Source organism: Phocoena sinus, chromosome 4 (genome assembly GCF_008692025.1).
Source record: "Phocoena sinus isolate mPhoSin1 chromosome 4, mPhoSin1.pri, whole genome shotgun sequence".
In the NCBI taxonomy this organism is placed as follows: Eukaryota; Metazoa; Chordata; class Mammalia; order Artiodactyla; family Phocoenidae; genus Phocoena; species Phocoena sinus.
The window spans coordinates 110,550,266-110,576,952 of NC_045766.1; the positions used below are offsets into that span (position 1 = coordinate 110,550,266).

The 26,687-nt window shown below is 34.9% G+C and overlaps 1 protein-coding gene and 1 pseudogene across 1 annotated transcript in view; both read left to right on the forward strand.

Annotated features, from left to right (window-relative positions):
- The window catches only part of GBE1 (1,4-alpha-glucan branching enzyme 1), a 297,826-nt gene that overhangs the window by 185,128 nt on the left and 86,011 nt on the right, over positions 1-26,687 (forward strand). The window contains exons 8-9 of the mRNA XM_032630067.1: positions 16,972-17,087; positions 24,649-24,776. Coding sequence (XP_032485958.1) covers positions 16,972-17,087; positions 24,649-24,776 — 244 coding nt within the window. The remainder of the gene's footprint in view (positions 1-16,971; positions 17,088-24,648; positions 24,777-26,687) is intronic.
- Positions 3,150-6,926, forward strand: LOC116753127 (annotated as a pseudogene).

Sequence of the window (26,687 nt, forward strand, 5' to 3'; positions counted from 1 at the left end):
ATATTCACAAAAATGCAATTGTCTTCAACTAGATAGTCCCCTTTCGTCTTTAAGAGACACACTTTTCATAAAATCAACTATTGCCAAAGACTAACAAGTATCTGTGAAACAAAAGAGCTTTGAAATTATTCTTTGATTAGCTTGCTATATCAAAGGTCAAGGGGTTGCATCCTTGAGTGGTGGTGGAGAGCTGTGGAAGGATCATGAACAGGTTTGCTCTTGCTGGCTTAGTACTGCTGTTGCTGTAGTGAAGAGAAGGCCATTTTGAACCGGTGGGTCAGACATATAACATGGCGTGTCATAATAGTTGGAAAAAATCAGCAAATTATGATAAGAAGGATTTATACTTCAGAGCAATACTCATTTTTGTGTATAGCCATTATTTTTCTGGACCTTTCTACTTGTTTATGTGCCTCTTTCATTCTCTGCTCACATTTACATCTATATTAAATTTTTTTACCCTTTTTTCTCTTTTTTTCTTCATTTACTCCTCATGTAACTGGCTGTGAATGAATCTGAATCACATATTTATGTTAGTGACAAGTCAGAATGCCAAATTTGAGCTATTTGTGGCTCTGTTGTGAGCAATTTACATATTTACAGTCTCCAACATCTGCTTTAAAATATTCTAATATTATAATTCTTTCCAAAGTCGGTTTCACCATTAGCAGTCAACAATAGCAACAATGAAATACATTGTGATGGTAAATGATAAATTAAAACAAACCACCTGTGTGCAAGAGGGCTCTAGAAAAAGGCAAGTTAAGATGTCTAGGGAAGTGGTGCATTGCTGCAAGCTCCATGAACTTCCTGTGATACATCCAAGATTTTATAAACTTCGCTAATATACCAATAATATGGGTGATAACAAGAGAAAGCAAAAAACAAAAACAAAACAAAAGAGGAGAGAACAAAAATTAGAAAATAATTTGAGAGGCAGGGAAACATATGGGCTATAATCATCCGTACATTTGCTGTGTCTGTGGATAAAATCTGACTTTAAAGTTTTTTTTGGCTTTGAGAGATGTTTTGGATGGGGGGAAAGTCAGACGGATCTGTACCAGTGTCCCAATCCTTCACTTATCTGTTCAGGTGATTTTGGAAGAATCATGTAAAATCTCTTGTTTCGGTTTCCTCATCTGTAATTAGAGGGTGATAACCCTTAGTGTAAGTGTAAAGAAAAAATTAAACATGACTATATGGATAAAGCATTTGACCCATTATCTATTCTCAGTAAAGGATAGTTTCCTGTTCTTTCTTTATCTCCCCAGAATGCAAACTGCCAGCAGCCAAAGGGGAGAGGGAATCATCCTCAGGAGTTAGCAGATACATCATGACTCTGACAGTTATCGTGTGTTGCACATTGTTTGGGCGTCATTGAGTATTGTAGTTGGAACTGTTCACAATGACAGTTCTACATGCCAATGAAAAAGCAAATGTCTCAAACCTATTCAGTGGCCTTCAGTGCAGGTTGAAAAAGGTATTGAAAATGTAGTTTGGGAGGGATTTTCTGAAAGGGAGAAGATGGTATAGCCCAAATAAGCAGCTTTTTCCTAAATGCCTGATTTAATCAAAGAGTAACATGTAGAATTTATACTTCTTAAATAAAAATCTCGCTCAAGAACAGTTTTCAGCAGAAGCACAGTGGATTTAACTAGATAGTGTCTCTCCTTACTTTCCTTTCATACGGTGCAAAGGTTTTTTTTGTTTTGTTTTGTTTGTTTTTAATGTGGTATATCCCACAATCTTTGTATAATAGAGGAATAGACCATAGTGTTTAGGTTGCAGATTCCCTCTTACTGTAAAAAAATAGTTTGGCATGGGAGAGTTTACCACTGATCCAGAAAACCATTGGTGGTTGTATAAGTAGTGACCTGCTGATATTCAGCAGGTATCCAAATTAGTGATTTTCAGCAACAAAAACTGATTTTGGAAAAAGTAGTAGACTTAGTTCCAAGGGACTTGAGGGGCTAACATAAAACTAATCATAGATGAACATGACTATAACATTCCTTGCTTAAGACATAGTTTCTTATATATGATCCCTGGGTGTCCAGAGAAAGCCTCTCAGAGGTCATATTTGATTAATATCTGCTTGACATTTGAGCTTGGGTTCAACTCGGGCAGAGAATTCCAGGCAGAGATGCGAAGTCCATATGGTTAAGATGAGCTTGATTGTGCTTGAGGAACAGAAAGAAGGCCACTGTAGCTGGCACTTAGTGGAAGGGAGGAAGTCACAGTATTAGACTGGTGCTTGATTGTATCAGACCTTGTAGCCAGGACTATAGAGTGGATTTTATCCCAGGTGAGATGGGACTTATTTAATAGGTCCAGGTCACTCTGACTGGGCAGGATTTTGACCTGAAAGTGGGTCATTAATCTCAACCCGACGGCACGCTGTACATATACAAAATGCCTGGGCATTGATAGCTATATATATAAAACTCTGGGCGGGTGACTTTGACAATTCATCCTATGTCTTTATATATGAAAAAGAATTCTGAAACCATGGAAATTTAAGATAATTTTGGGACCTTTTAAAAAAGTTAATTTTGGGGCTTCCCTGGTGGCGCAGTGGTTGAGAATCTGCCTGCCATTGCAGGGGACACGGGTTCGAGCCCTGGTCTGGGAGGATCCCACATGCCGCGGGGCAACTAGGCCTGTGAGCCACAACTACTGAGCCTGCACGTCTGGAGCCTGTGCTCCGCAACAAGAGAGGCCGCGATAGTGAGAGGCCCACGCACTGCGATGAAGAGTGGCCCCCGCTTGCCACAACTAGAGAAAGCCCTTACACAGAAACAAAGACCCAACACAGCAAAAATAAATTAATTAATTAATAAACTCCTACCCCCAACATCTTCTTTAAAAAAAAAACCTCCCCCAAATAAATCTCTAGGCCCATGTGTTTAAAAAAAGAAAAAGTTAATTTTGTAAGCATAGGCTAAATTCTCCTCAAAATTTTCACCAGATATCTGATATTCTGAGGAGCCTAAGCTTTTATTCCCCAGGACCTGCATCCATTGCAGATGTGAAGTTTCTTCTAATCTATTGTTTTATCTTTTACAAATTTGTCAGTTTGCCTTTTACTTCAGAATATATTTGTGTTCATTTTACTACAGTTAGCTCTTTAAGTTGCTGTCAAGAGGTAGATGTGCATAGTAGCAAGCTACTTTGATTCTGCAATAAGAAACCTGAGTTCAAATTCTGACTTCAGCACTGGCCAGCTGTGTGGCCCCGTGAAAGTTACATATGGACACTGGTAAAATGTGAGGGTTTTTTTGGGTTTTTTTTGTGGTACGCAGGCCTCTCACTGTTGTGGCCTCTCCCGTTGTGGAGCACAGGCTCCGGACGCGCAGGCTCAGCAGCCATGGCTCATGGGCCCAGCCGCTCCATGGCATGTGGGATCCTCCCGGACCGGGGTATGAACCCGTGTCCCTTGCATTGACAGGTGGACTCTCAACCACTGCTCCGCCAGGGAAGCCCAAAATGTGAGTTTTAATTGCAGGGGTTAGCAAACTATGGCCTGCGAGCCACATCTGGCTGCTATCTGTTTTTGTTAATAAAGTTTTATTGAACTACAGTCATGCTTACTCCTTTACATATTGTCTGTGATCTCTTACAACCTACAACAGCAGAGCTGAATCATTGAGACGTAGACTGTGCGTGGCCCACAGAGTGTAAAATGTTTATATTTGGCGCTTTACAAAACAAGTTCGCCAATCCCTGTCGTAGTGCACACTTCTGAGGGTTATTGTGGGAATTCCATGGAATAATTCACACAAAGCTCTTTGTACAAGGTCCAGAATTTAATAAGCATTCAATATATATTTATAATTACTAGAATTTTTAGAAATTCATTTTGTTTACTTCACAGTAATCAGGTCAAATTGACTCTTGTGAAGATGCACCACTGTTTATGTGTATTTTTGTATATCCTTGGGGATAAAATTGCCTAAGTTTGAGAAGTCTGTTCTTTGAGTAGTCATATTTTGGTGATGCTTGCCCATTTCTGCATTAATAACAGTCCTGGTTATTGGAGGTTCTGTTTTGCCCACTAATCTGTCCTTGATATGAATATTATAAATTATACATATGTAAAAGTTCTTGGCTATATTACAGCAATATGGGTAGATTGTTAAATTAATCATTGCAGAACCCTTTGAAAATCTAGGCAGCAATGTGCAAATGCAAAATTTATAACTGGAGCAAACAAAAAGAAGCTGATGATTCCTTAAGGATACTGATGTTTTTGTGGTTTCTTTCTTTTATTGTTGTCACCAGAGATTTATCTAACATTTGGGGAAATTTTCAATATTTAATCATAAGCATTTTTATTCCAATGTAGGCTATATGTGGAGGCCAATCTGAATTTGTTCTAACTAGAGGCTGGATATATATATATATTTTTAATTGGGGTATATGTTCAGATGAATGCCCATGTGTGTTAAAATTCATGCATTAATAAGGAAATATGATTAGTGAAGAGTTTAATGATTTTACTTTTCATAGTGGTAAACATGTTGTAAAAGGCCCCTAAACAAAGATTGTAAACTGTGGGGAAAAAGGAAGAAGATAATCTTATTTGAGCATCCCAAGTAAATAATTTCTTATTTAGTTTTCTTCGTGAAAATATCTTCCTAAATGCCTACATCATACTAATTACATAGCCACTTTTGTAGGTATCTGAAGTACCTACAAAAGTATATTTAAGTTACATTTATGCCAGTGTAGTCAAGAGTTTTGTTCTTAATTTCCATTTCCTATTTCAATGACTCTGAAAACACAGTTTCCTAAGTAATGTATACTAGGTTTTTTGGGTTTTTTTAACTACTTCAGAGTTAATGTTGGATTTTATTTGAGTTTCTTAGCTTTCTATGTACCTTATTAATTCAGTTCAGGTCAATTTGTTTAAAATTAATTTTAAAAAGGTATAGGACATGATTCCTACCACATAGACATTTATTGTTGTGTTGGGAAGACTGGTTACATGAACCAGTTTATCTCCTATTTTCTTTTACACTAATTAAGGAATTGTCAGGAAGATTCTGTGAAGCTTATGCTGAGACTTGAGTAATAGGTAGAGTTTGGATAGGAGAGGAATGGGTAATAGTTCTTATATTTGTTTTTTTTTTTGGGGGGGAGGCTGAATGGTTGTGTTTTTGAGTGTGTGTGTTTATTTTCCCCTATCATCTAGAATTCTATTATTGCCTAAAACACATTATTTGATGTAATAAACCTTTAGGTCTGGATTATGTTAGCATATAGTGGCATGATTCAAATTATTTACTCTGTATCCTGAAGCTCAGAAAATTTTTGATCTTGAATTAATCTTTCACTTTAATAAAAGGTTTATTAAATCCTAAGTTAGAAGGAGAACAAATAATCTAATAACTTCTTGTCAAAACTTATCACTCAGGTTCAGAGAAGTTATGTGCTTATACTGATTTTTACAACATCAGATGGAATAGTTTTCTTGACTCCTAACTCAGTGCTATTTGTGTGTGTGTGTGTTACAAATGCTTCCTTGATGTTCATTAAGTGAAGTCTGACAATTTTCTCGTAAATTGCATCAAACCAAGGCACTTGCTTTCTTTATTTTTTCAAAATTAGTAAATATATTTATTTATTTAATGATTTCAAGCAACAGCTAGTTTTTTGATAGCCTTTCACTTTTGCCTTATCAATGACAATTTAAAAGGAAGAGAGGCTGACAAGAGAGAAAAGGAAGAGAGAAAAAGAGGTTAGAAAAGAAAAAAGAAGGGAAAGACAAGAAGAGATCATATGGAGAGCTAGTTTAGGAATTACGGAGCCACACAGAGCAAGGGAAAAAAGGAATGGCTTCTTAAGACTGATAGAAAGAGCAAAGTCTCAGCTGAAGGGGGCAATAGTTGGGACAGGATTCAAGAAAAGTGTGAGCCTTAATTGGGAAAGAGACTATAGCATGAAGTGGGAATTTTCCAGAGATGTATCTTGCTAGAAAGAAAATTATCCCAAAGGTATTCTCTTTAAAGAGAAAAATTCTGGCTAATCACTGTGCCTGAGTTCGGGCTGCGGCCACTTCTCCACTCTCACCCCACTGCCACCCTCAGAGGTGCTGGATCTGCAGGTCTGTAGCTAGTGGTGGGCACAGGTCTCTGTTCTGCAGGATGGGGTTATTAAAGTTATCAAGAATAAGGCCTACTTCAAGAGATACCAAGTGAAATTTGGAAGAAGACGAGAGGTTAAAGCTGATGACTGTGCTCAGAAATGCATGGTAATCCAGGGTAAAAATAAGTACAAGAAACCCAAATATAGGATGATAGTTCGTATAACCAAGAGAGATATCATTTGTCAGATTGCTTATTCCATATAGAAGGAGATATGATAGTTTGTGCAGCTTATGTTCATGAACTCTCATGGAAACATTGCAGAAAGCACTGATGGTCAACCTGGTGCCTTCACCTGCTGTTTGGCTGCAGGGCTTGCCGGAACTACTACTTGAAATACTACCTGAAGGGAGCTGTGAATGGAGGCTTCTCTGTCCCTCACAGTACCAAAAGACTCTGGTTATGATTCAGAAAGCAAGGAATCCATTAACATGTGACCTCCATGCAAAAGGAATCCATTGCAGAAGTACACTGGAAGCACATCATGGGTCAGAACCTTGCAGATTGTCTGTGTTACCTGACTGAAGAAGGTGAAGATGCTTCCAGGAAATAATTCTCTAAATACATAAAGAACAATGTGACTCTAGACACGATGGAGGAGATTATAAGAAAGCTCATGCTGCTGTAGGAGAGAATCCAGTCTATGAGAAGAAGCCCAAGAAAGAAGGTTAAAAGAAGTAGAACCATCTCAGAATGTCAAATGCCCAGAAGAAAGACGGAGTAGCTCAGAAGAAGGCAAGCTTCCTCAGAGCTCAGGAGTGAGCCGCTGGGAGCTGGTAAACCAAACCACAATTTTCTATGAAGGTTTTTCAGATAAAGACAATAATAAACTTATTGACCAAGCTAAATAAATAAACAAACAAATAAATAAAATAGAAAAATTCTGGAGAAATGCGATTCAAACATTTCAGAAGTGAATAGCTGAGTATTATATGAGAGGTTCAACCACACAAAATTATCATATAAAAAATGTTCATCTCTTATTTTTTCATGCTCTCACCTGTTTATGTGACGGCTAATTTAATAAATAGCTTTCCACAAAATCTGATTGTGTTGACTGTATTAGAATTGATTTTTAAAGGAGGTCACATGTTAAAGATTACACTATAGAACTGATAGTATGTAATACAAAGGTATTCTTGCTATGCCTGTCAGAAATGGATTGACAGCTTTCCTGAATTAAATTTATGGTGATTTCCAGTAAGTTTGAATGATATATTATCCAATTTATCCTGTAGACCTCCACCTTTAATAACATTTTTTTGAGTAGCCTAGCTTCATATTTTCCACACTAGATTAACAGATCCTTTCTCATTATAGTGTCGTAGTACTATACTTTTCTTTGTGTTATTAATCACTATTGTAATTAAATGCATTTGTGTTATTATTTGTAAAATGTCTGTCTCTCCCGTTAGTCTCTAAGCTCCATGAAAATGGGTGTTGTATGTTTTCTATTCATGACTATAACCCCAGCACCTAGCAGTGAGCCTGGCACAAAGCAGGTACTCAAGAAATATTTGTTGAATGCACCAATAAGTAAACACCACACTACTCCAGAAAAAATAAATGCAGAATTAAAAAATAAGGCTCAAGATGGTGGCCATGGAAGTCGGAATCCTCTAAGGAATGTGTAACAACTCAACTGCTGAATCAACTAGAAAAAAAAACAGGCTCATTTTGTTTTGATATTAGCCAAAACGTGCTTATCTTTAAGAATATTTATTTTCAATATAAAAGAATTACAAGTATTATAACACATTGGTCTATTCCAATTTATATTTAATTTACATGTAAACAAATACATTTAAAATCTGTTTATTATCCAATAGATGCTCCCCTTAATCAATCCTTACTATATATCAAACACTGCTAACCACATTATACACATTATCCTATTTAATCCTCTTTCAGGAGTGTGCTGAAATTATCTTCCATTTTACAGTTGAGAAAACTGAGGCTTAGAGAAGTTAAGTACCTTGCCCAAGTTCATACAACTGACATGACCACATGTTGGAGCTATGAGTATGTGGTTTTAAAAAATTATTGTACCAAGGAAATTGCCAAAAACAAAAATTAACTTATACATGGTCATGCTGAATGTAGCACTATCCAATTATACTTAAGGGTTGAGGTTTTGGACTCAAAAGGTTGAGTTCTACCTGTACTTATTAGCTGGGTGACCCTGAACATTTTAACTTTTTAAACTCTCAGATTCTCCAACCATGAAACACACTTGACATTACAGCCTTGTTAAGTGAGACTATGTAATGTGTGAGTTCTAGAAGCCAGTAGACATTCAATGAATTTGAATTTCTTTTTCTTTTCTATATAACAACTATATTCTCCATTCTGTTCTATTCTAGCCAGCCTGCTAAATGCTAATTCCCTTTGTTTGTAGGAATGTGTACAAATAGACATTAAAGAACTATATCTTATTTAACAAGGTTAGTGCAAATTTGAAAACTGCTGAAGGAGTGATAGTTGAAATTTAAATATGATTAATAGCAGCTTCCCATACAGTTTTCCTCAATTTCCCACCCCCAGAACACACACACACACACAAAGCACACACAGGCATGCACATAACATTTTCTGAAGAACTAGGTGCTTCTTTTTTCCCTTGCCTTATCTCTATCCCTATACAACTGGTATTCCCCAACTCATCTCCTCCCCAGAGTGCTTATCCATTTTTGGTCTCAGAGTACATTGTTGCATTGCAACTGCCTTAGTATTCTAAATATCTGTAACTTTATATAAACTATAATAGTATTTTTCTTGAATGTTGTCTTAAAATATTAATTATTTAGGGGTGATAGTCAAGGAAAATCCTCTTGTAGTCAATATAGTCTATAAAATCATAATTATTTTGGACTAGAAAAGAAAATTAATTCCCAGATGCTTTATACTTGTTTATCTACAGATCTTTGTTCTCCTTCACTTGTATTTTTCTCATTTATTTTTGATGCTGTCTAGATGTATTTATCTTTAAGTTACCTCAAGTCAATCTTTTGAAATGAAGCTGGTTAAATATAAGTAAATAAACATTATATATCTAATTACAAATTTTAATACAGTAATGGAAAATTATCAAGTTTATGAGTTATTTTTCTACAATAGAAATATTATAATAGTTCACTTAAATATCAAGAGCAATATTATTATTAGAAATAAATTAGAAATAAATCAATCAGAAGAGAAAAATTGAAAAATGAGAAATATGTAAATAGTTAATGTTTCCAAACTTTTACCATTAAAATAAGCTTTTAAAATCTGATTACCAATTATAGTTTAATATTTGCCAATAATGTATATCTATATATGTTTAAGTCACTGTCAGTTTTGATCTGGAGCAATAATTATTTTCATTCTATAGGTAAGGTTGAATTTTTAACCTTGTTTGGAAAAGATGGATGTGTATCTGTGTACCTGTATGTATGTATATGTAATTAGCTAACCTATAGTGATTTGTTCTGTAGAAGAGCAATGCCTTGTTCAGATGAGATATGTAATAATTTCATATAATACCTCCCCTGTGTTTCATTATAGAGGATGATTTAGCTTGGCTTTGCTTTCTGAACCTTGAGATGCTCAGCTTTTTTGCACCCTCTACTTTGAAAAATCTAAGTTTTGTCCAAATTTTAATAGTATATTTGATAAGCTCTAATGCTTTGAAAAATCACCTTTGGTAACAATCTTTATGAGAAAGCAAAGAAATATAAACTGATTTAAAAATAAATAGTATGGGGCTTCCCTGGTGGCGCAGTGGTTGAGAGTCTGCCTGCCGATGCATGGGACACAGGTTCGTTCCCCGGTCTGGGAAGATCCCACATGCCGTGGAGCGGCTGGGCCTGTGAGCCATGGCCGCTGAGCCTGCGCATCCAGAGCCTGTGCTCCGCAATGGGAGAGGCCACAACAGTGAGAGGCCCGCGTACTGCAAAATAAATAAATAAATAAAAATAAATAGTATTAAAACTTATTAATTTCTTAATCATTCAGAGTAATTAATCATTATCAGAGTGGGTTATTAGTTATTTTAGATTTATCTCTTTTTTTGTATCAGACTGAAAATCTTTCACTTTTGTTTTCACTGCTGGTCCCTTACCACTCTACTCCCCACCCCTATGCACACACATACACAGGGACAAACACACTCCCCTCGAAGTTTGCATTTTTCTCATCTTACTTGAGCAGGTAACCAAGCTTGTTAAGAATATAAATTTAGAGAAAAGAGAGACTTGAACATTTCTCGAGTATTTTTTTTTTTTTTAGGAAAAGTATAATTGGAAACATTTAGCATATGAAAGTATAATATGCCATCCTTTCCTACTTATTTCCTAGAAAATACCTGATTAAACTTACAGATAATATAAATAGAGGTAATTTTAATTCAATATTTAATAAGCTAAGTACAATTTAGGCCTTAAGGGGAAGAAAATGTTTTATTGTAATAATGAATGTAGATAACCAGGACTCAGTGGATATAATATGATTAAACAGTATATTAATTTAAATAAAATAAAGTTGTACAGGTTGAAATAAAAAAATAACGTGATATTGAAAAGAAAACTTCAAAATCATATTTTATAATAAAAACCCATTTCTGAAATTTATATTATAACAGATTTTTAGTAGTTGAATTAATACTTTGTCTCATTAAATTGTGTGCTTCTTGCTATCTAATTTTGTTTGAAATTAATATATACAGTCGCCTCAATATACTGTCTAAAGACCTAGGTACATTTTGTTATAGATGACACAATATGTTGTACGAGATATGAATAAGCACTTTTTGCACTTTTTGATGCTTAAAATTTTTCTCAATCAATTCCAATTGACTGACAGTATAATTTCTGTTGACAAAGTAAAAAGCAAAACTATAGCATTTTCCCTTTATTTAGTTATATTAAAATTATACTGATAGATGAGTTCTTTTTTATTTTTAAAAATAGAGTACGTAGTAAGATATTACCTGCTTTTCAGTATCTTCCTTTAAAAAAATGTTAGTTTAAAAAAAAAAAGTTAGTTTCCTTTAAAAAGAGTATCTTCCTTTAAAAAAAATGTTATTGTGATTGTGATTCAAGACTCTATCCTTCTATTTGACATGCCATATTTTTCTATAAAAGAAAAAGTCTCAAAGTACTTTCTTTGTTTAAGGTTAATCTGCTGCCTCAGTTGAAATACCCAGATCAAAACATGTAACTTTTGCTTTATGGTTTTATGATGTACGTTTTAATAGCCATCAGCTTCAAAGACTTTGTAATAGCTAAGAGGAATATATAATTTTTCTTCATATTTTGATATTTGGCCACTGCTTAAAAATGTCTCCTATTTATTTGTATGCAATATTAGTGGGGTTAGTAACATCCAGTGGACTAAGTGGCTGATTTTGAAAATTCTAGAAGTTATTCAGGGCCACAAATAAATACATTAGGCAAATAGTTTTGAATTACAAAATGTAACTTCATCTAATAAGTGTGGTTACATCTGATTATACTTTCTTGCCAAGAAAATTTGACTATGTTTTATTTCATTATAAAGTTCATTGGCAGAATGTGAAACAAATCAACAGTTTCTGATTTTAGGGATATTTCCTAAAAACCTTAATATTGGAATTATCTGTGTGACAAAATTATCTTAATAAATCGTCATTCCTTGATTACAGGTTGAATATTTCAGACATCCAAACCAATTAGACTGATTATTTTGATTGCCAGAAATCCTTAAATTTATATATTTCTCATTGATATATTCAGTTTCTATATCAGACACCTGTGATTTCAACATTTTTAGTGGTTTATGATTCACAGGAAAGTCAGCGCATTTCATTATCTTTTTCTGGATTTTAGGGATTTTGTTTTTGCTTCATAAAATATATGAGTAAGCTAATCAATCGATCTTAGGCAGTATATATGACATAGTATTTGTTTCTAATTTATGTGTTAATTGGTTTAAGATAGAAAGCTAATAACTAAAATAGGTTACTTCTCAAATACATTCAAGCTGGTTCCTAAGTATATATTTGTTAGCATCAAATTCTTCCAGTTGTTTGGAAACTAGGCTACTTTGTGGTTTTTAAGGACAGACTTTAAAAGCCTTGTGTCAGTGGAATAATCTTAAAATCAAAGCCCCACCTTGTCTGCTGTAACAAACCAAAGTAAAACTGTACTCTTAAATTCTGCTTTATATTTTTATGGGACTCTAATCAACTGGATATATTAACTGTGTCATGGGCTGTCTGATGACATTTTGAAGTAGAAAAAGTAAATTGCCTTTTCTATCGTACCCTTTGCCAGACGTTTTCCTACTTTGACTCAAGGCAAACCATTCAATTGAGATGATTCAGTTCATTTATTACTACAGAGCACAATGTAGTAATTGTAATTCAGTCATAATTTGGAATATATCCTAACTCTTCTTTTCAGCCCCTCAAAGAAGGAAAAATGCAATTTATGGGTGCTGAATTTGAAATTTACGATAGTAGGATTAGTAACAGACGTCTTTCAGAAATCTATATTTTCACTGGTATATATTCCTTAAGTTTGTTCTGGTGTTCTATTTAAAAGGCAAAGCTTAGATTCAGTGAACGATTTCATTCATGTATAAGCTTAATAATTGCATCGTACATGTGACTGCTGAAAAGTAGGGTGCAAAACAGAGTACCTCAGCTGGAGGTCCTTTAGATTTAGATTTTTAACATATATTTAAGATTTCACCAGCCCCCAGTAAAACTCCTGAGAACTGAGTCTCTCACGAGCTTCCCTGGTAGATGACATTTCACAAGTGTTGTGAGTTTGTTGTCAGAGGAATTAAGTGTGACTCTATCAGGAGAGGGCTACTCTTGGAAGTTTACACCTAGACTCCTTTGAACTTTGCCCCATGCACCTTTTTCTTTACCGATTTTGCTTTCTATCCTTTTACTGTATGTAATAAATCATAGCCATGAGCATGACTATATGCTTACTCCTGTAGGTCCCCTAATGAATCACTAAATCTGGATGTTGTCTGGAGGGCTCCCGGCACAGCTTTCCTCTTGTAATTTAACTTCAGTGACCTGGGATAAATATATTTATATAATAATTAAATACATTGTTAACATTAAGTTAGATGTTTACATAGTGTAAGAAAAAAAAAGAAAGCTACATCTTTATTCCAGTGATACTGTAAACCCTCTAAAACCTGCTGTTTTTCAACTTTGAGTTCTGGATTGTGTCCATGCAATTACTCACGTGTACGGTCTGGTTATTTAAGGACTCAGACCTCAGTCTTCCTGGTTCTCTGTCTTGTTAGGTCTTGAAAGCCCCAATTTTTGTGATCTGAGTGCAAGCAACCTGTGTTTTAAATTAGTTTTATTAGGACACTGAGTTTATAGAGTGAATTTATCTGTCTGGATTTATCATGCTAAAATGATAAGAGAAAATTTGGACTACAGAAATATTAAGAACATAATTATGAGTCTGTCTTTCCCCCTATTTCCTGCACTGGTAGTTTATTTTTTCTTGAACAGCAAAGGCTATTTATTTATAAAATGTTACCTTTATAAGATCAATTTTTTTACTAACTTTTTAAAATAATCTAGTTTTAAAAAATATGTATAACCAGAGAATTAATACTTTTAACTTTTGCTTTCTATTTACTGCTACTAACTTGAAAATTTTAGATGTGATTTTTTTCCTGAATGTATTTACCAAAATTTTGTTAAAAAACAAAATGTTCTAGAGTTTGTTTCTTTACTATTTTCATTCTAGATAGTTTACTCCCCTGTATAATTTGTGTCCAGTTGACCGTTGAACAACTTGGGGTTTAGATGCACCTACCCCTGCTCAGTTGAAATCCACATCTGCTATCTCTGCCTCAAAAACAAAGTAATTGATAAATGACTCACTCAAGCTGAAACAGTTTGGATTAGAATCAGGACCCAAACTATAGTTCTTTTGATTCCACATATTGTGATCTCTAATTGAACACAAACTTTTCCCCACAGTTCGCTAATTTAAAGATCTGTAAAATGAAAATACAGATACTATATTTATCGAAAAATATCCACATATTAGTGGACCCACACTGTTCAAACCCATATTGTTCAAGGGTCAACTGAATCTCTTTTCTTTCTCCACAGACTACATATCTATTTTATGTTTTATTAATGATTTACATATTCATAAAATATAATAAAATGGATTATTTTGAAAGCACTACAAATTTGATTTGTTCCTATCTGTTTAATCTTGTGGTGATTTTTTAAAAGAATTTTTATGTTGTTTAGACTTTGTTTCAGGTTAAGAGAATTTTAGAGGTCCATAGGATAGAATTTAGTATTTTTTTAACCCATTTGAACTTTTTAATTATATGCTCCATTTTCATTATTGTTTCTTTTCTGGTTATCACAGGAAATTCTTTTTCTATTTACTCATACCAAGAATCTGTCTACTCACATAGTTACAGCCAAGTATGTTAAATATAGTTTTATAACTCCTTTTGGTCAAGAAGAAGATAGTTTAAATATTGTAATAACAGGAATCAGTAGGACATTTAGTAACTCCGCCCTTAATCAAGTATGTGATATTGCACAGTACTTTCTTTTTAATAATTAGATTCACATCACCTTCTTTTCTGCTTTTTATTGAATTGCAATATCATTGGCTTTTTTGCTTCTTTTCTCTTACTTTATCTCTGTAGATATTAGGATGCAGTTTTCACATTTGAATGTGTTTACCTGCCTAACATAAATGTCTAATATTTATGTTAGAAATTGACAGTAAATGTCCACCAGCCCAAGATGGTGTTGTAAATGAGTCAATAGGGTTGGTATGAAAATGTGGCGTTGCAGGTACTGGGAGGAACCAGAAAGTACACGTCCCATCTTCAGAAATTCAAACTGAAAATTGAAAGTACAGTTGTCCTCAACATCTGCAGAAGATTGGTTTCAGGAGCCCCACCATATACCAAAATCCACAGATGCTCAAGTCCCTTATATAAAGTGGCATAGTATAATGAATACTGTGGTCGCTTTGTATCCAAGGATGCTAATCCAAGAATATGGAGGGATGACTATATTTATTGAAAAAAAATATAAGTGGACCTGTGTAGTTCGAACCTGTGTTGTTCAAGGGTCTACTGCCTTCTGCAAGGTAAACAAAACAGTAATACATGTCAGATCAGGCCCAGAGACAGTCTGTGAACTCTGGTTTACATATTCTTATCTTCATACATCTACCCAAGATATTTAGTTTTTAAACAGGTTTTGTTCCTACTCTGAGGTATTTTGGGCTAAAAATAACTTTCAGTTTGTCTTTCAGAAGTAAAATATACATTACCAATCAAATGAGAAAAGTATGACCTTTTCAAAATATTGTTTAGAAAGGATTATTGATATGCAAATTTATTCTTTCTGAAATATTCATATAGCAACCTTGTTAAAAAAAAAGTATAGACATGCTTCCTTTAAATTTTGCAGTGAACCCAAAACTGCTCTAAAAAATAAAGTTTATTAATTTTAAAGAAACTTCAAAAAAATAGAGCAATTTTGATCTATTCATTTTTTTGTTAAACAGAATTTTTTTCTCTTTAAACCCTAAATGAATATGCATTAATAGAAACATTGCTATATTCTACCTTCATCATGGCTTGGACCTAACAATCTAGAACCTCCAGGCTCCCTTTCATATCAACTGGATTGCTTGGATTTCTGTTTTTTTCTTCATTTCTTAACTTTGAGTAAGTTTTCAAAACTCACAGTAACTTATTTAAAGCAGTTAATTACCAACGATACTCATCTTGCCCCAAAGTTTTGATTTACAATTCTGGAGTTGATTGTGATGACTTAATCTCCACTTATGTCAGATGGCTCTTTAATATATAGAAGGTTAAAAAAAGTACATAAATTTCAAATGGGTTAAGGAATTGTGTACACTATTACTGCTTTGTCATTAAACTAAATGAGGTATTAAAGTCTTAAGACCACAGTTATAATGAGATAGAGAACTCAACCATAACTGTATGACTGAAAAAAAAATACTAATTGATGATGCCTTCTTTTCAATTGTCCAAAATAGCCTTGTTTCATGTGGTGTTTTTAATTGAGTTATAACAGTTCTTTGTTTTCTTTCTGTTTTTATGGATATAGGACTCTTTAACTTGTAGAACTTTTTACTTTATTAAACGTGTATATTCTAGTAATTAGATCTCCTTCTTTTACCCTCACAAAACAAGTCCAATAAGTATAATACTGCTTATCATATGGTTGATTTTAAAACTCTCTTTTTTCTTTTACTTTTTATTCTGAACTATATCTGTTTTAAACTGTAGAATAAGGAAATATTTTAAGCAAACACTGAAGGCTGAAAGCAGTTTCTATTGATAATGAAATTATATTTTCTGAAAGGAGAAACTACGTAACTGTGGTTATATTACATGAAAAATCATGACGAAAATTCAGAGATAAGTGACAGACTTTGTGTTTTTGTTTTTTTTTTCCCTTTTTTTAGTACCAATACTGTGTAGTAATCACTGTATGTTTGCATTGAACAAGACAGAGTCCCTGCACTTTGGACCAGACTGACACATTTTTTCCTTAGGTTTTTCTCAGATATTGAGTGATTTTGCAGCTAAAGAAATTTAACACATTTTCCTATTAGAATGAATTTCATCAAACAAATGAGGTAAACCTTAGTAGTTTTCTGTTGTTTATGTGATATATTTCTTTGAACATCATGATTCCTAAGAGAGAGATTTTGATTTTAATTATTACTCTTAGCAAAGGATGTATAAGAATTAAGGAAAATACTATATATATTATGCTTAAATATATATTTATCTAATATTTTAGCTGGGAAGTTTTAAGATTTCTTCTGTCAAACTTAAGATGGTGGTTGGAAGAATATGGATTTGATGGATTTCGTTTTGATGGTGTTACATCCATGCTGTATCATCACCATGGAATAGGTAGGTAACCTGATACATTACAGATGTAACTAATGATTTTATTTTATTTTTTACTGGAAGATTACAACCAGGCTTGGGGTTCAGATATGTTGCTGCAGTAACCATTATTGTTGGATTGATTTTTTATTAGTTCCATTGCATATGTCTTTTCTCTGATCACTTCTGATCCCTTTTTGGCAAGAGACTGGGTCAAATACATTTTATAAGTAAATAAAATATAATGATTTTCTTTGAAATATACTACTTAATAATATGCTCTCTTTAATATGTAGCATTCTTTTAAAAATGTTTTTTTAAGGATACCATTTATTACAGCACCCTCAGGCTGTGAACATGAGAGCATTTGTAATGAAAAATAAATAACAAAAATAATAAATGAGAACATTTGTTAATGTATGGGTTCCTTTGCATATTAAACATTGAAGAAACTGTGTATATTTTAAATATAGATGTGCTCAGTTAAAATTAAATTGTAAATTAATCTTTAATTAAAAATATGGATCAAAGATCTTCAGTTAAAAAGTTGTACAGAGAAGTGGGATCACAGAATCCTAATCCTTCAATTGATAACATGGAGAATAATTATTATTTTTTTAATGACCAAATATTTACTGGCAACAACCAATCCAAAAAATTCACTTTAGAGTATAAATCAAAAAGTGGCTGCCAAGGAAAGATGCTATATTCAAAGTGTGCTGTTAACTGCTCTCAGTCAAGATGCTGGCCACATGAAACATTCCTAGGGAAGAAGTTGAATCTATAAGACATGACAGGTTTCATTGATATCTTCCACTTTGGAGAGAAGCTGACTTAGGGGATGAAAAAGGCAAGCAAGACAAAATTCAAAAAGATCCTCTCCTAGATTAAAACACCTACATGCCCCAGCAGAACCTCGCTGTGCTGAGGGCTAGGTATTTTCCAAGGAATTGTGGAGTTGATGAAATGAACTGAAATCCATGGATATGGGATATGCTTTTTATGGGTACAGGGTCCAAGAAATGGTAAAGAAAAACATTCTGAGTTACTTAGCATACTTTCCCACTTTGAGATGAGGATAATAACAAATACTGAGACAGTAGACATTCTTCAAGATGGTGGAGTAGAAGGATGTGCTCTCACTCCGTCTTGCTAGAACACTGGAATCACAACTAACTGCTGAACAATCATCGACAGGAAGACATCGGAACTCACCAAAAAAGATACCCCACATCCAAAGACACAGGAGAAGCCACAATGAGATGGTAGAAGGGGTGCAATCACAATAAAATTGAATCCCATAACTGCTGGGTGGGTGAATCACAAACTGGAGAACACTTATACCACAGAAGTCTACCAACTGGAGTGAAGGTTTTGAGCCCTACGTCAGGCTTTCCAACCTGGGGGTCTGGGAACGGGAGGAGGAATTTGTAGAGAATCAGACTTTGAAGGATAGCAAGATTTGATTAGAGAACTTCGACAGGACTGGGGAAAACAGAGACTCCACTCTTGGAGGGCACACACAAAGTAGTGTGTGCATCGGAACCCAAGGGAAGGAGCAGTGACTCCAATAGGAGACTGAACCAGACCTACCTGCTAGCCTTGGAGGGACTCCTGCAGAGGTGGGGTGTGGCTGTGGCTCACCACGAGGATAAGGACACTGGTAGCAGAAGTTCTGGGAAGTACTCCTTCGTGTGAGCCCTCCCAGAGTCCGCCATTAGCCCCAACAAAAAGCCCTGGAAGTCTCCAGAGTTGGGTCACCTCAGGCCAAACAAACAACAGGGAAGGAACCCAGCCCCACCCATTAGCAGACAAGGGGATTAAAGTTTTATTGAATTCTGCCCACCAAAACAACAGCCATCTCTACCCACCACCAGTCCCTCCCATCAGGAAACATGCACAAGCCTCTTAGATAGCCTAATCCAACAGAGGGCAGAGAGCAGAAGCAAGAAGAACTACAGTCCTGCAGCCTGTGGAACCAAAAACACATTCACAGAAAGATAGGATGAAAAGGCACAGGGCTATGTACCAGTTGAAGGAACAAGATAAAACCCCAGAAACCAACTAAATGAAGAGGAGATAGGCAACCTTCCAGAAAAAGAATTCAGAATAATGATAGTGAAGATAATCCAGGAACTAGGAAAAAGAATGGAGGCAGAGATTGAGAAGATGCAAGAAATGTTTAAAAAAAACCTAGGAGAGGGGGCTTCCCTGGTGGCACAGTGGTTGAGAGTCCGCCTGCTGATGTAGGAGACGCGGGTTCATGCCCAGGTGCGGGAAGATCCCACGTGCTGCGGAGCGGCTGGGCCCATGAGCCATGGCCGCTGAGCCTGTGCGTCTGGAGCCTGTGCTCCACAACGGGAGAGGCCACAACAGTGAGAGGCCTGCGTACCGCAAAAAAAAAAAGACCTAGAAGATTTAAGAACAAACAAACAGAAATGAACAATATAATAACTGAAATGAAAAATACACTAGAAAGAGTCAATAGCAGAATCACTGAGGCAGAAGATCGGATAAGTGACCTGGAAGACAGAATGCTGGAATTCACTGCTGCAGAACAGAATAAAGAGAAAACAATGAAAAGACATGATGACAGTCTAAGAGACCTCTGGGACAACATTAAATGCAGCAACATTGGCATTATAGGGGTCCCAGAAGGAGAAGACAGAGAGAATGGACCCAACAAAATATTTGAAGTGATTATAGTCAAAAACATAGCTAACATGGGAAAGGAAATAGCCACCCAAGTCCAGGAGGTGCAGAGAATCCCATACAGGATAAACCCAAGGAGAAACACACTGAGACACATAGTAATCAAATTGGCAAAAATTAAAGACAAAGAAAAATTATTGAAAGCAGCAAGGGAAAAACGACAAATAACATACAAGGGAACTCCTATAAGGTGAACAGCTGATTTCTCAGCAGAAACTCTACAAGTCAGAAGGGAGTGGCATGACATATTTAAAGTGATGAAAGGGAAGAACCTACAACCAAGATTACTCTACCCGGCGAGGATCTCATTCAGATTCGATGGAGAAATCAAAAGCTTTACAGACAAGCAAAAGCTAAGAGTATTCAGCACCACCAAACCAGCTGTAGAACAAATGGTATAAAACTTCTGTAAGTGGGAAGAACAAGAAAAGAAAAGGAACTACAAAAAACAAACCCAAAACTGTTAAGTAAATGGTAATAGGAACATACATATCAATAATTACCTTAAACGTGAATGGATTAAAAGCTCCAACCAAAAGATACAGGATTGCTGAATGGATACAAAAACAAGACCCATATAAGCTGTCTACAAGAGACCCACTTCAGACCTAGGGACACATACAGACCGAAAGTGAGGGGATGGAAAAAGATATTCCATGCAAATGGAAATCGGAAGAAACCTAGAGTAGCAATAGTCATATCAGATAAAATAGACTTTAAAATAAAGAATGTTACAAGAGACAAGGAAGGACACTACATAATGATCAAGGGATCAATCCAAGCAGAAGATATAACAATTATAAATGTATATGAACCCAACATAGGAGCACCTCAATACATAAGGCATTTGCTAACAGCTATAAAAGAGGAATTTGACAGTAACACAATAATAGTGGGGGGCTTTAACACCTCAACACCAATGGACAGACCATTCAAACAGAAAATTAATAAGGAAACACAAACTTTAAGTGACACAATAGACCAGAGAGATTTAATTGATATTTATAGGACATTCCACCCAAAAACAACAGATTACACCCTCTTCTAAAGTGCGTGCGGAACATTCTCCAGGATAGATCACATCCTGGGTCACAAATCAAGCCTCAGTAAATTTAAGAATATTGAAATCATATCAAGCCTCTTTTCTGACCACAACGCTATGAGATTAGAAATGAACTAAAGGGAAAAAAATGTGAAAAACACAAACACATGGAGGCTAAACAATACGTTACTAAATAGCCAAGAGATCACTGAAGAAATCAAACAGGAAATCAAAAAATACATAGAGAAAAATGACAATGAAAACACGACGATCCAAAATGTATTGGATGTAGCAAAACAGTTCTAAGAGGGAAGTTTATAGCTATACAAGTCTACCTCAAGAAAAAAGAAAAATCTCAAATAAACACTGTAACCTTACACCTAAAGGAACTAGAGAAAGAAGAACAAACAAAACCTAAAGTTAGCAGAAGGAAAGAAATCATAAAGATCAGAGCAGAAATAAATGAAATAGAAAGAAGGAAAACAATAGCAAAGATCAATAAAACTAAAAGCTGGTTCTTTGAGAAGATAAACAAAATTGATAAACCATTCGCCAGACTCATCAAGAAAAAGAGGGAGAAGACTCAAATCATTAAAATTTGAAATGAAAAAGGACAAGTTACAACAGACACCGGAGAAATACAAAGCATCCTATGAGACTATTACAAGCAACTCTATGCCAATAAAACGGACAACCTGGAAGAAATGGACAAATTCTTAGAAAGGTATAACCTTCCAAGACTGAACCAGGAAGAAATAGAAAATATGAACAGACCAATCACAAGTAATGAAATTGAAACTGTGATTAAATATCTTGCAAGACACAAAAGTCCAGGACCAGATGGCTTCACAGGTGAATTCTACCAAACATGTAGAGAAGAGCTAACACCCATCCTTCTCAAACTCTTCCAAAAAATTGCAGAGGAAGGAACACTCCCAAACTCATTCCATGAGGCCACCATCACCCTGATACCAAAACCAGACAAAGATACTACAAAAAAAGAAAATTACAGACCAATATCACTGATGAATATAGATGCAAAAACCCTCAATAAAATACTAGCAGACAGAATCCAACAGCACATTAAAATGATCATACACCATGATCAAGTGGGATTTATCCCAGGGATGCAAGGATTCTTTAAAACACGAAAATCAATCAACGGAGTACACCATATTAACAAATTGAAGAAGAAATACCATATGATCATCTCAATAGATGCAGAAAAAGCTTTTGACAAAATTCAACACTCATTTATGATAAAATATCTCCAGCAAGTGAGCATACAAGGAACCTACCTCAACATAGTAAAGGCCATATATGACAAACCCACAGCAAACATCATTCTCAATGGTGAAAAACTGAAAGCATTTCCTCTAAGATCAGGAACTAGACAAGGATGTCCACTCTCACCACTATTATTCAACATAGTTTTGGAAGTCCTAGCCATGGTAATCAGTGAAGAAAAAGAAATACAGAATGGAAAAGAAGAAGTAAAACTGTCACTGTTTGCAGATGACATGATACTCTACATAGAGAATCCTAAAGATGCCACCAGAAAACTACTAGACCTAATTAATGAATTTGGAAAAGTTGCAGGATACAAAATCAATGCACAGAAATCCGTTGAATTCCTCTACACAAATGATGAAAAATGTGAAAGAGAAATTAAGGAAACACTGCCATTTGCCGTTGCAACAAAAAGAATAAAATACCTAGGAATAAACCTACCTAAGTAGACAAAAGACCTGTATGCAGAAAATTATAAGACACTGATGAAAGAAATTAAAGATGATACAAACAGATAGAGAGATGTACCATGTTCTTGGTTAGGAAGAATCAATATTGTGAAAATGACTATACTACCAAAGTAATCTACAGATTCAATGCAATCCCTTTCAAATTAACAATGGCGTTTTTTATAGAACTAGAACAAAAAAATCTTAAAATTTGTTTAGAGACACAAAAGACCCCAGATAGCCAAAGCAGCCTTTAGGGAAAAAAATGGAGCTGGAGCAATCAGGCTCCCTGACTTCAGACTATACTACAAAGCTACAGTAATCAAGACAATATGATACCGGCACAAAACCAGAAATATAGATCAGTGGAATGGGATGGAAAGCACAGACATAAACCCACGCACCTATGGTCAACTAATCTATGACAAAGGAGGCAAGGATATACAGTGGAGAAAAGGCAGTCTCTTCAATAAGTGGTGCTGGGGAAATTGGACAGCTACATGTAAAAGAATGAAATTAGAGCACTCCCTAACACCATACGCAACAATAAACTCAAAATGGATTAGAGACCTAAACATAAGACTGGGCACTATGTAACTCTTAGAGGAAAACGTAGGAAGAACACTCTTTGACGTAAATCACAGCAAGATCTTTTTTGATCCACCTCCTAGAGTAATGAAAATAAAAACAAAAATAAACAAGTGGGACCTAATGAAACTTCAAAGCTTTTGCACAAGAAAGGAAACTATAAACAAGACAAAAAGACAACCCTCAGAATGGGAAAAAATATTTGCAAACGAATCAATGGACAAAGGAGTAATCTCCAAAATATATAAACAGCTCATGCAGCTCAACATTAAAAAAACAAACAACCCAATCCAAAAATGGGCAGAAGACCTAAATAGACATTTCTCCAAAGAAAGTATACAAATGGCCAAGATGCACATGAAAAGCTGTTCATCATCACTAATTATTAGAGAAATGCAAATCAAAACTACAATGAGGTATCATGTCACACCAGTTAGAATGGGCATTATCAGAAAATCTACAAACAACAAATGCTGGAGAGAGTGTGGAGAAAAGGGAACCCTCTTTCACTGTTGCTGGTAATGTAAATTGATACAGCCACTATGGAGAACAGTATGGAGGTTCCTTAAAAAACTAAAAATAGAATTACCATATGACCCAGCAATCCCACTACTGGGCATATACCCAGAGAAAACCATAATTCAAAATGATACATGCATCCCAATGTTCATTGCAACACCATTTACAATAGCCAGGTCGTGGAAGCAACCTAAATGCCCACCAACAGACAAAATCCTCCCTTTTCTTCAGAGGGATTGAGTAGGAGCTAGCTAACGTTAAGATCTTTTAGTGTGACAAAAAATGTATCTAATACAAAATTTATGAATCTCTTTGGTCTCATTTTTTATTTTTTAATTTATTTCTTTTATTTATTTATTTTTTGGCTGCGTTGGGTCTTGGTTGCTGCGTGCGGGCCCTCTCTAGTTGTGACGAGTGGGGGCTGCTCTTAGTTGTGGTGCACGGGCTTCTCATTGCGTGGCCTCTCCCATTGCAGAGCACGAGTTCTAGGCACGCAGGCTTTAGTAGTTGTGGCACTCAGGCTCAGTAGTTGCGGCTTGCGGGCTCCAGAGCGCAGGCTCAGTAGTTGTGGCACACGGGCTTAGTTGCTCCACAGCATGTGGGATCTTCCCGGACCAGGGATTGAACCCGTGTCCCGTGCATTGGCAGGCATATTCCCAACCACTGCGCCACCAGGGAAGCCGGCTTCTCTTTGGTATCATTTTGCTTCATATTTCTCCTGTAAAATTTACTTCAAATTAAATTAAAATTTTAAATCACAGGGTTTTTGTTTGTGTTTGTAAAACAAAAATTGAATTGCAGGATTGTCTGAACTTTGAATGTAGATATGGAGTACTTTTGTAAGTTAAATCATATAATTGCTGGCTCATGACATTTTGCTATGATAACAAAACTGATATCAACCATCTAATTGGTGGAGGCATTTGTGCAGAGTTAAGACTTACATGCTAACATGATGCATCCATATTGGTTTTCTGTTCTCTAGGTCAGAATTTTTCCGGTGACTACCATGAGTATTTTGGACTACAAGTAGATGAAGACGCTTTGACCTATATCATGTTGGCAAATCATTTGGTTCACACGCTGTATCCAGATTCTATAACAATAGCTGAGGTAAAGGTATAATGATCTCTACCCTCTGACCCCCTTTAAAATAGAACATTTTATCAGTATACAATATTTGAATGATCTCTATGTTGTCAGTAATTGCATAAGTGCAATTATACCCTGACTATAGTGCAGCTACCTTGTGTGGGTGGCACATTATTCAGAATTCACTGTTTTCCTATTATCAGATAATGTACCCTAATTACTTGTCATTATTCCATTGTTAAAAAAGAAACTGCCAGTGGTTAGAAAGTAAAATACCCTAATCAGTGGACAGGTCCTTTTGCCATGTGACCTTCAGCACAGAAAAGAATTGAATATTAATATGCGTCTGGCTATTTAAGTTTTTTTTTCCTTTCTGGTTTAATCATTAGAGATGGCATGGATCACTGCCTGCGAGCTTCTCTGAAACCTCTCTTGTTCTGATGCAATTACCTTTCTTGTTTACGTTATTGCTCTGAAATTGCCAAATGTTCACTAGTTATTCATGATTACTGAAGGTTCATGATTAACTGTCCCAAAGCTGCACAGTAATGATATAATTCGGTATATGCATAATTGACAATTCCCCTCTTGGTGATAAATTTGATAAATTAAGAAGTTTGTTAAATGCTTATGCTAATTTATATTTAGTAGTAAAGTCCCTCTGGTTTTGTGAGTCCTCTAACTAGGAATTATTATTAAAATTGAACTTAGTGTGTTAAAACTGTTCTATACAAAGTGTAGTGATTGGCATATAAAAGTAGTAAGGCTATTGAAAGAGTCAGAGTTAAGGTGTATTTTCACATTTTTGGCATTTTGTTCATTGGAATGATATGCAGTAGTGACAGTCTCCTTCCTGTAGTGTTTATTGTTTGTATAGCCTTTTTTCTATACATCATTTCTCAAAACTCCAAATCTCAAACTAGGTGATATGATTTCCTGGTTTATCTCTGGATCGAGAACAGAGACCTTTTGCCTCCTAAATATCTTCTAGGAATAGAGCAATAGATCCTAAATTCCTGGAGTAAATTTTCATATAAAATTTAAAAACCCCACAATTACAATGCCATTTTGATACTCTGTATTGTTTCACAATCTCTACCTACCTATATTTGGTCATAACTTATAAGTCTTTTTAGTACTTATGCTAACACTTTCTGTGCTGAATATTTTTTAATGTAAATTAGTACTTTTAAACTTTTATTTTGTCTTTATATATTTTAATATTATCTGTTAAACATCAAAAAAATTAATTAGTTTTGTCAATTATATTTATGGCAATTTGAAGCCGAGACATTATATATAACAAATTACTACAAACAATTAATGACATCACAAATCAGAAGTGGGTACTGAAGAAAAAGAAGTAATTATTTAATACATGAAACTTAAAATTGTTACATTGATCTTTCCATTCATTTCAAGTAAAATAGTTTCATCATCTAGGGAGCTCTTGTATGATTATCAGTGTTTCTACCAAGGAAACTTGGAGACTTTAGCCTACTTTATATTACTTGGTTTTAGATATTTTTAAAACAAGAAGTATCTTCAATTTATTCCACTTAAATTGAAAACTACTTCAATTTCAATACATCACTTTTCTGTCTAGTGAGAGTCTTCAGAATGTGGAATTGATCCTCATGAACTTTTTTTTTTAAGAAAGGAATGTGGTGTAATGAATAAGTAATGCAATGTTATAATAAAGTCCTGTAGTAGAAATTTGAATTTATTTATAATAATAGTTATTAAAATTGAAGCCTTTTTTCTGTATATCTACTATTATACATGGTTATATTTGCTGTATTAATTAAAAATATTTTTTTGATAACTGAGGCTTTTTACCCCTCTGGAATAGTCATGAGTCATCTTTAGATATTAAAGAATTAAAACTATTTTAACTTCATTTGAAACATACATGATCATTTTAATATCCTA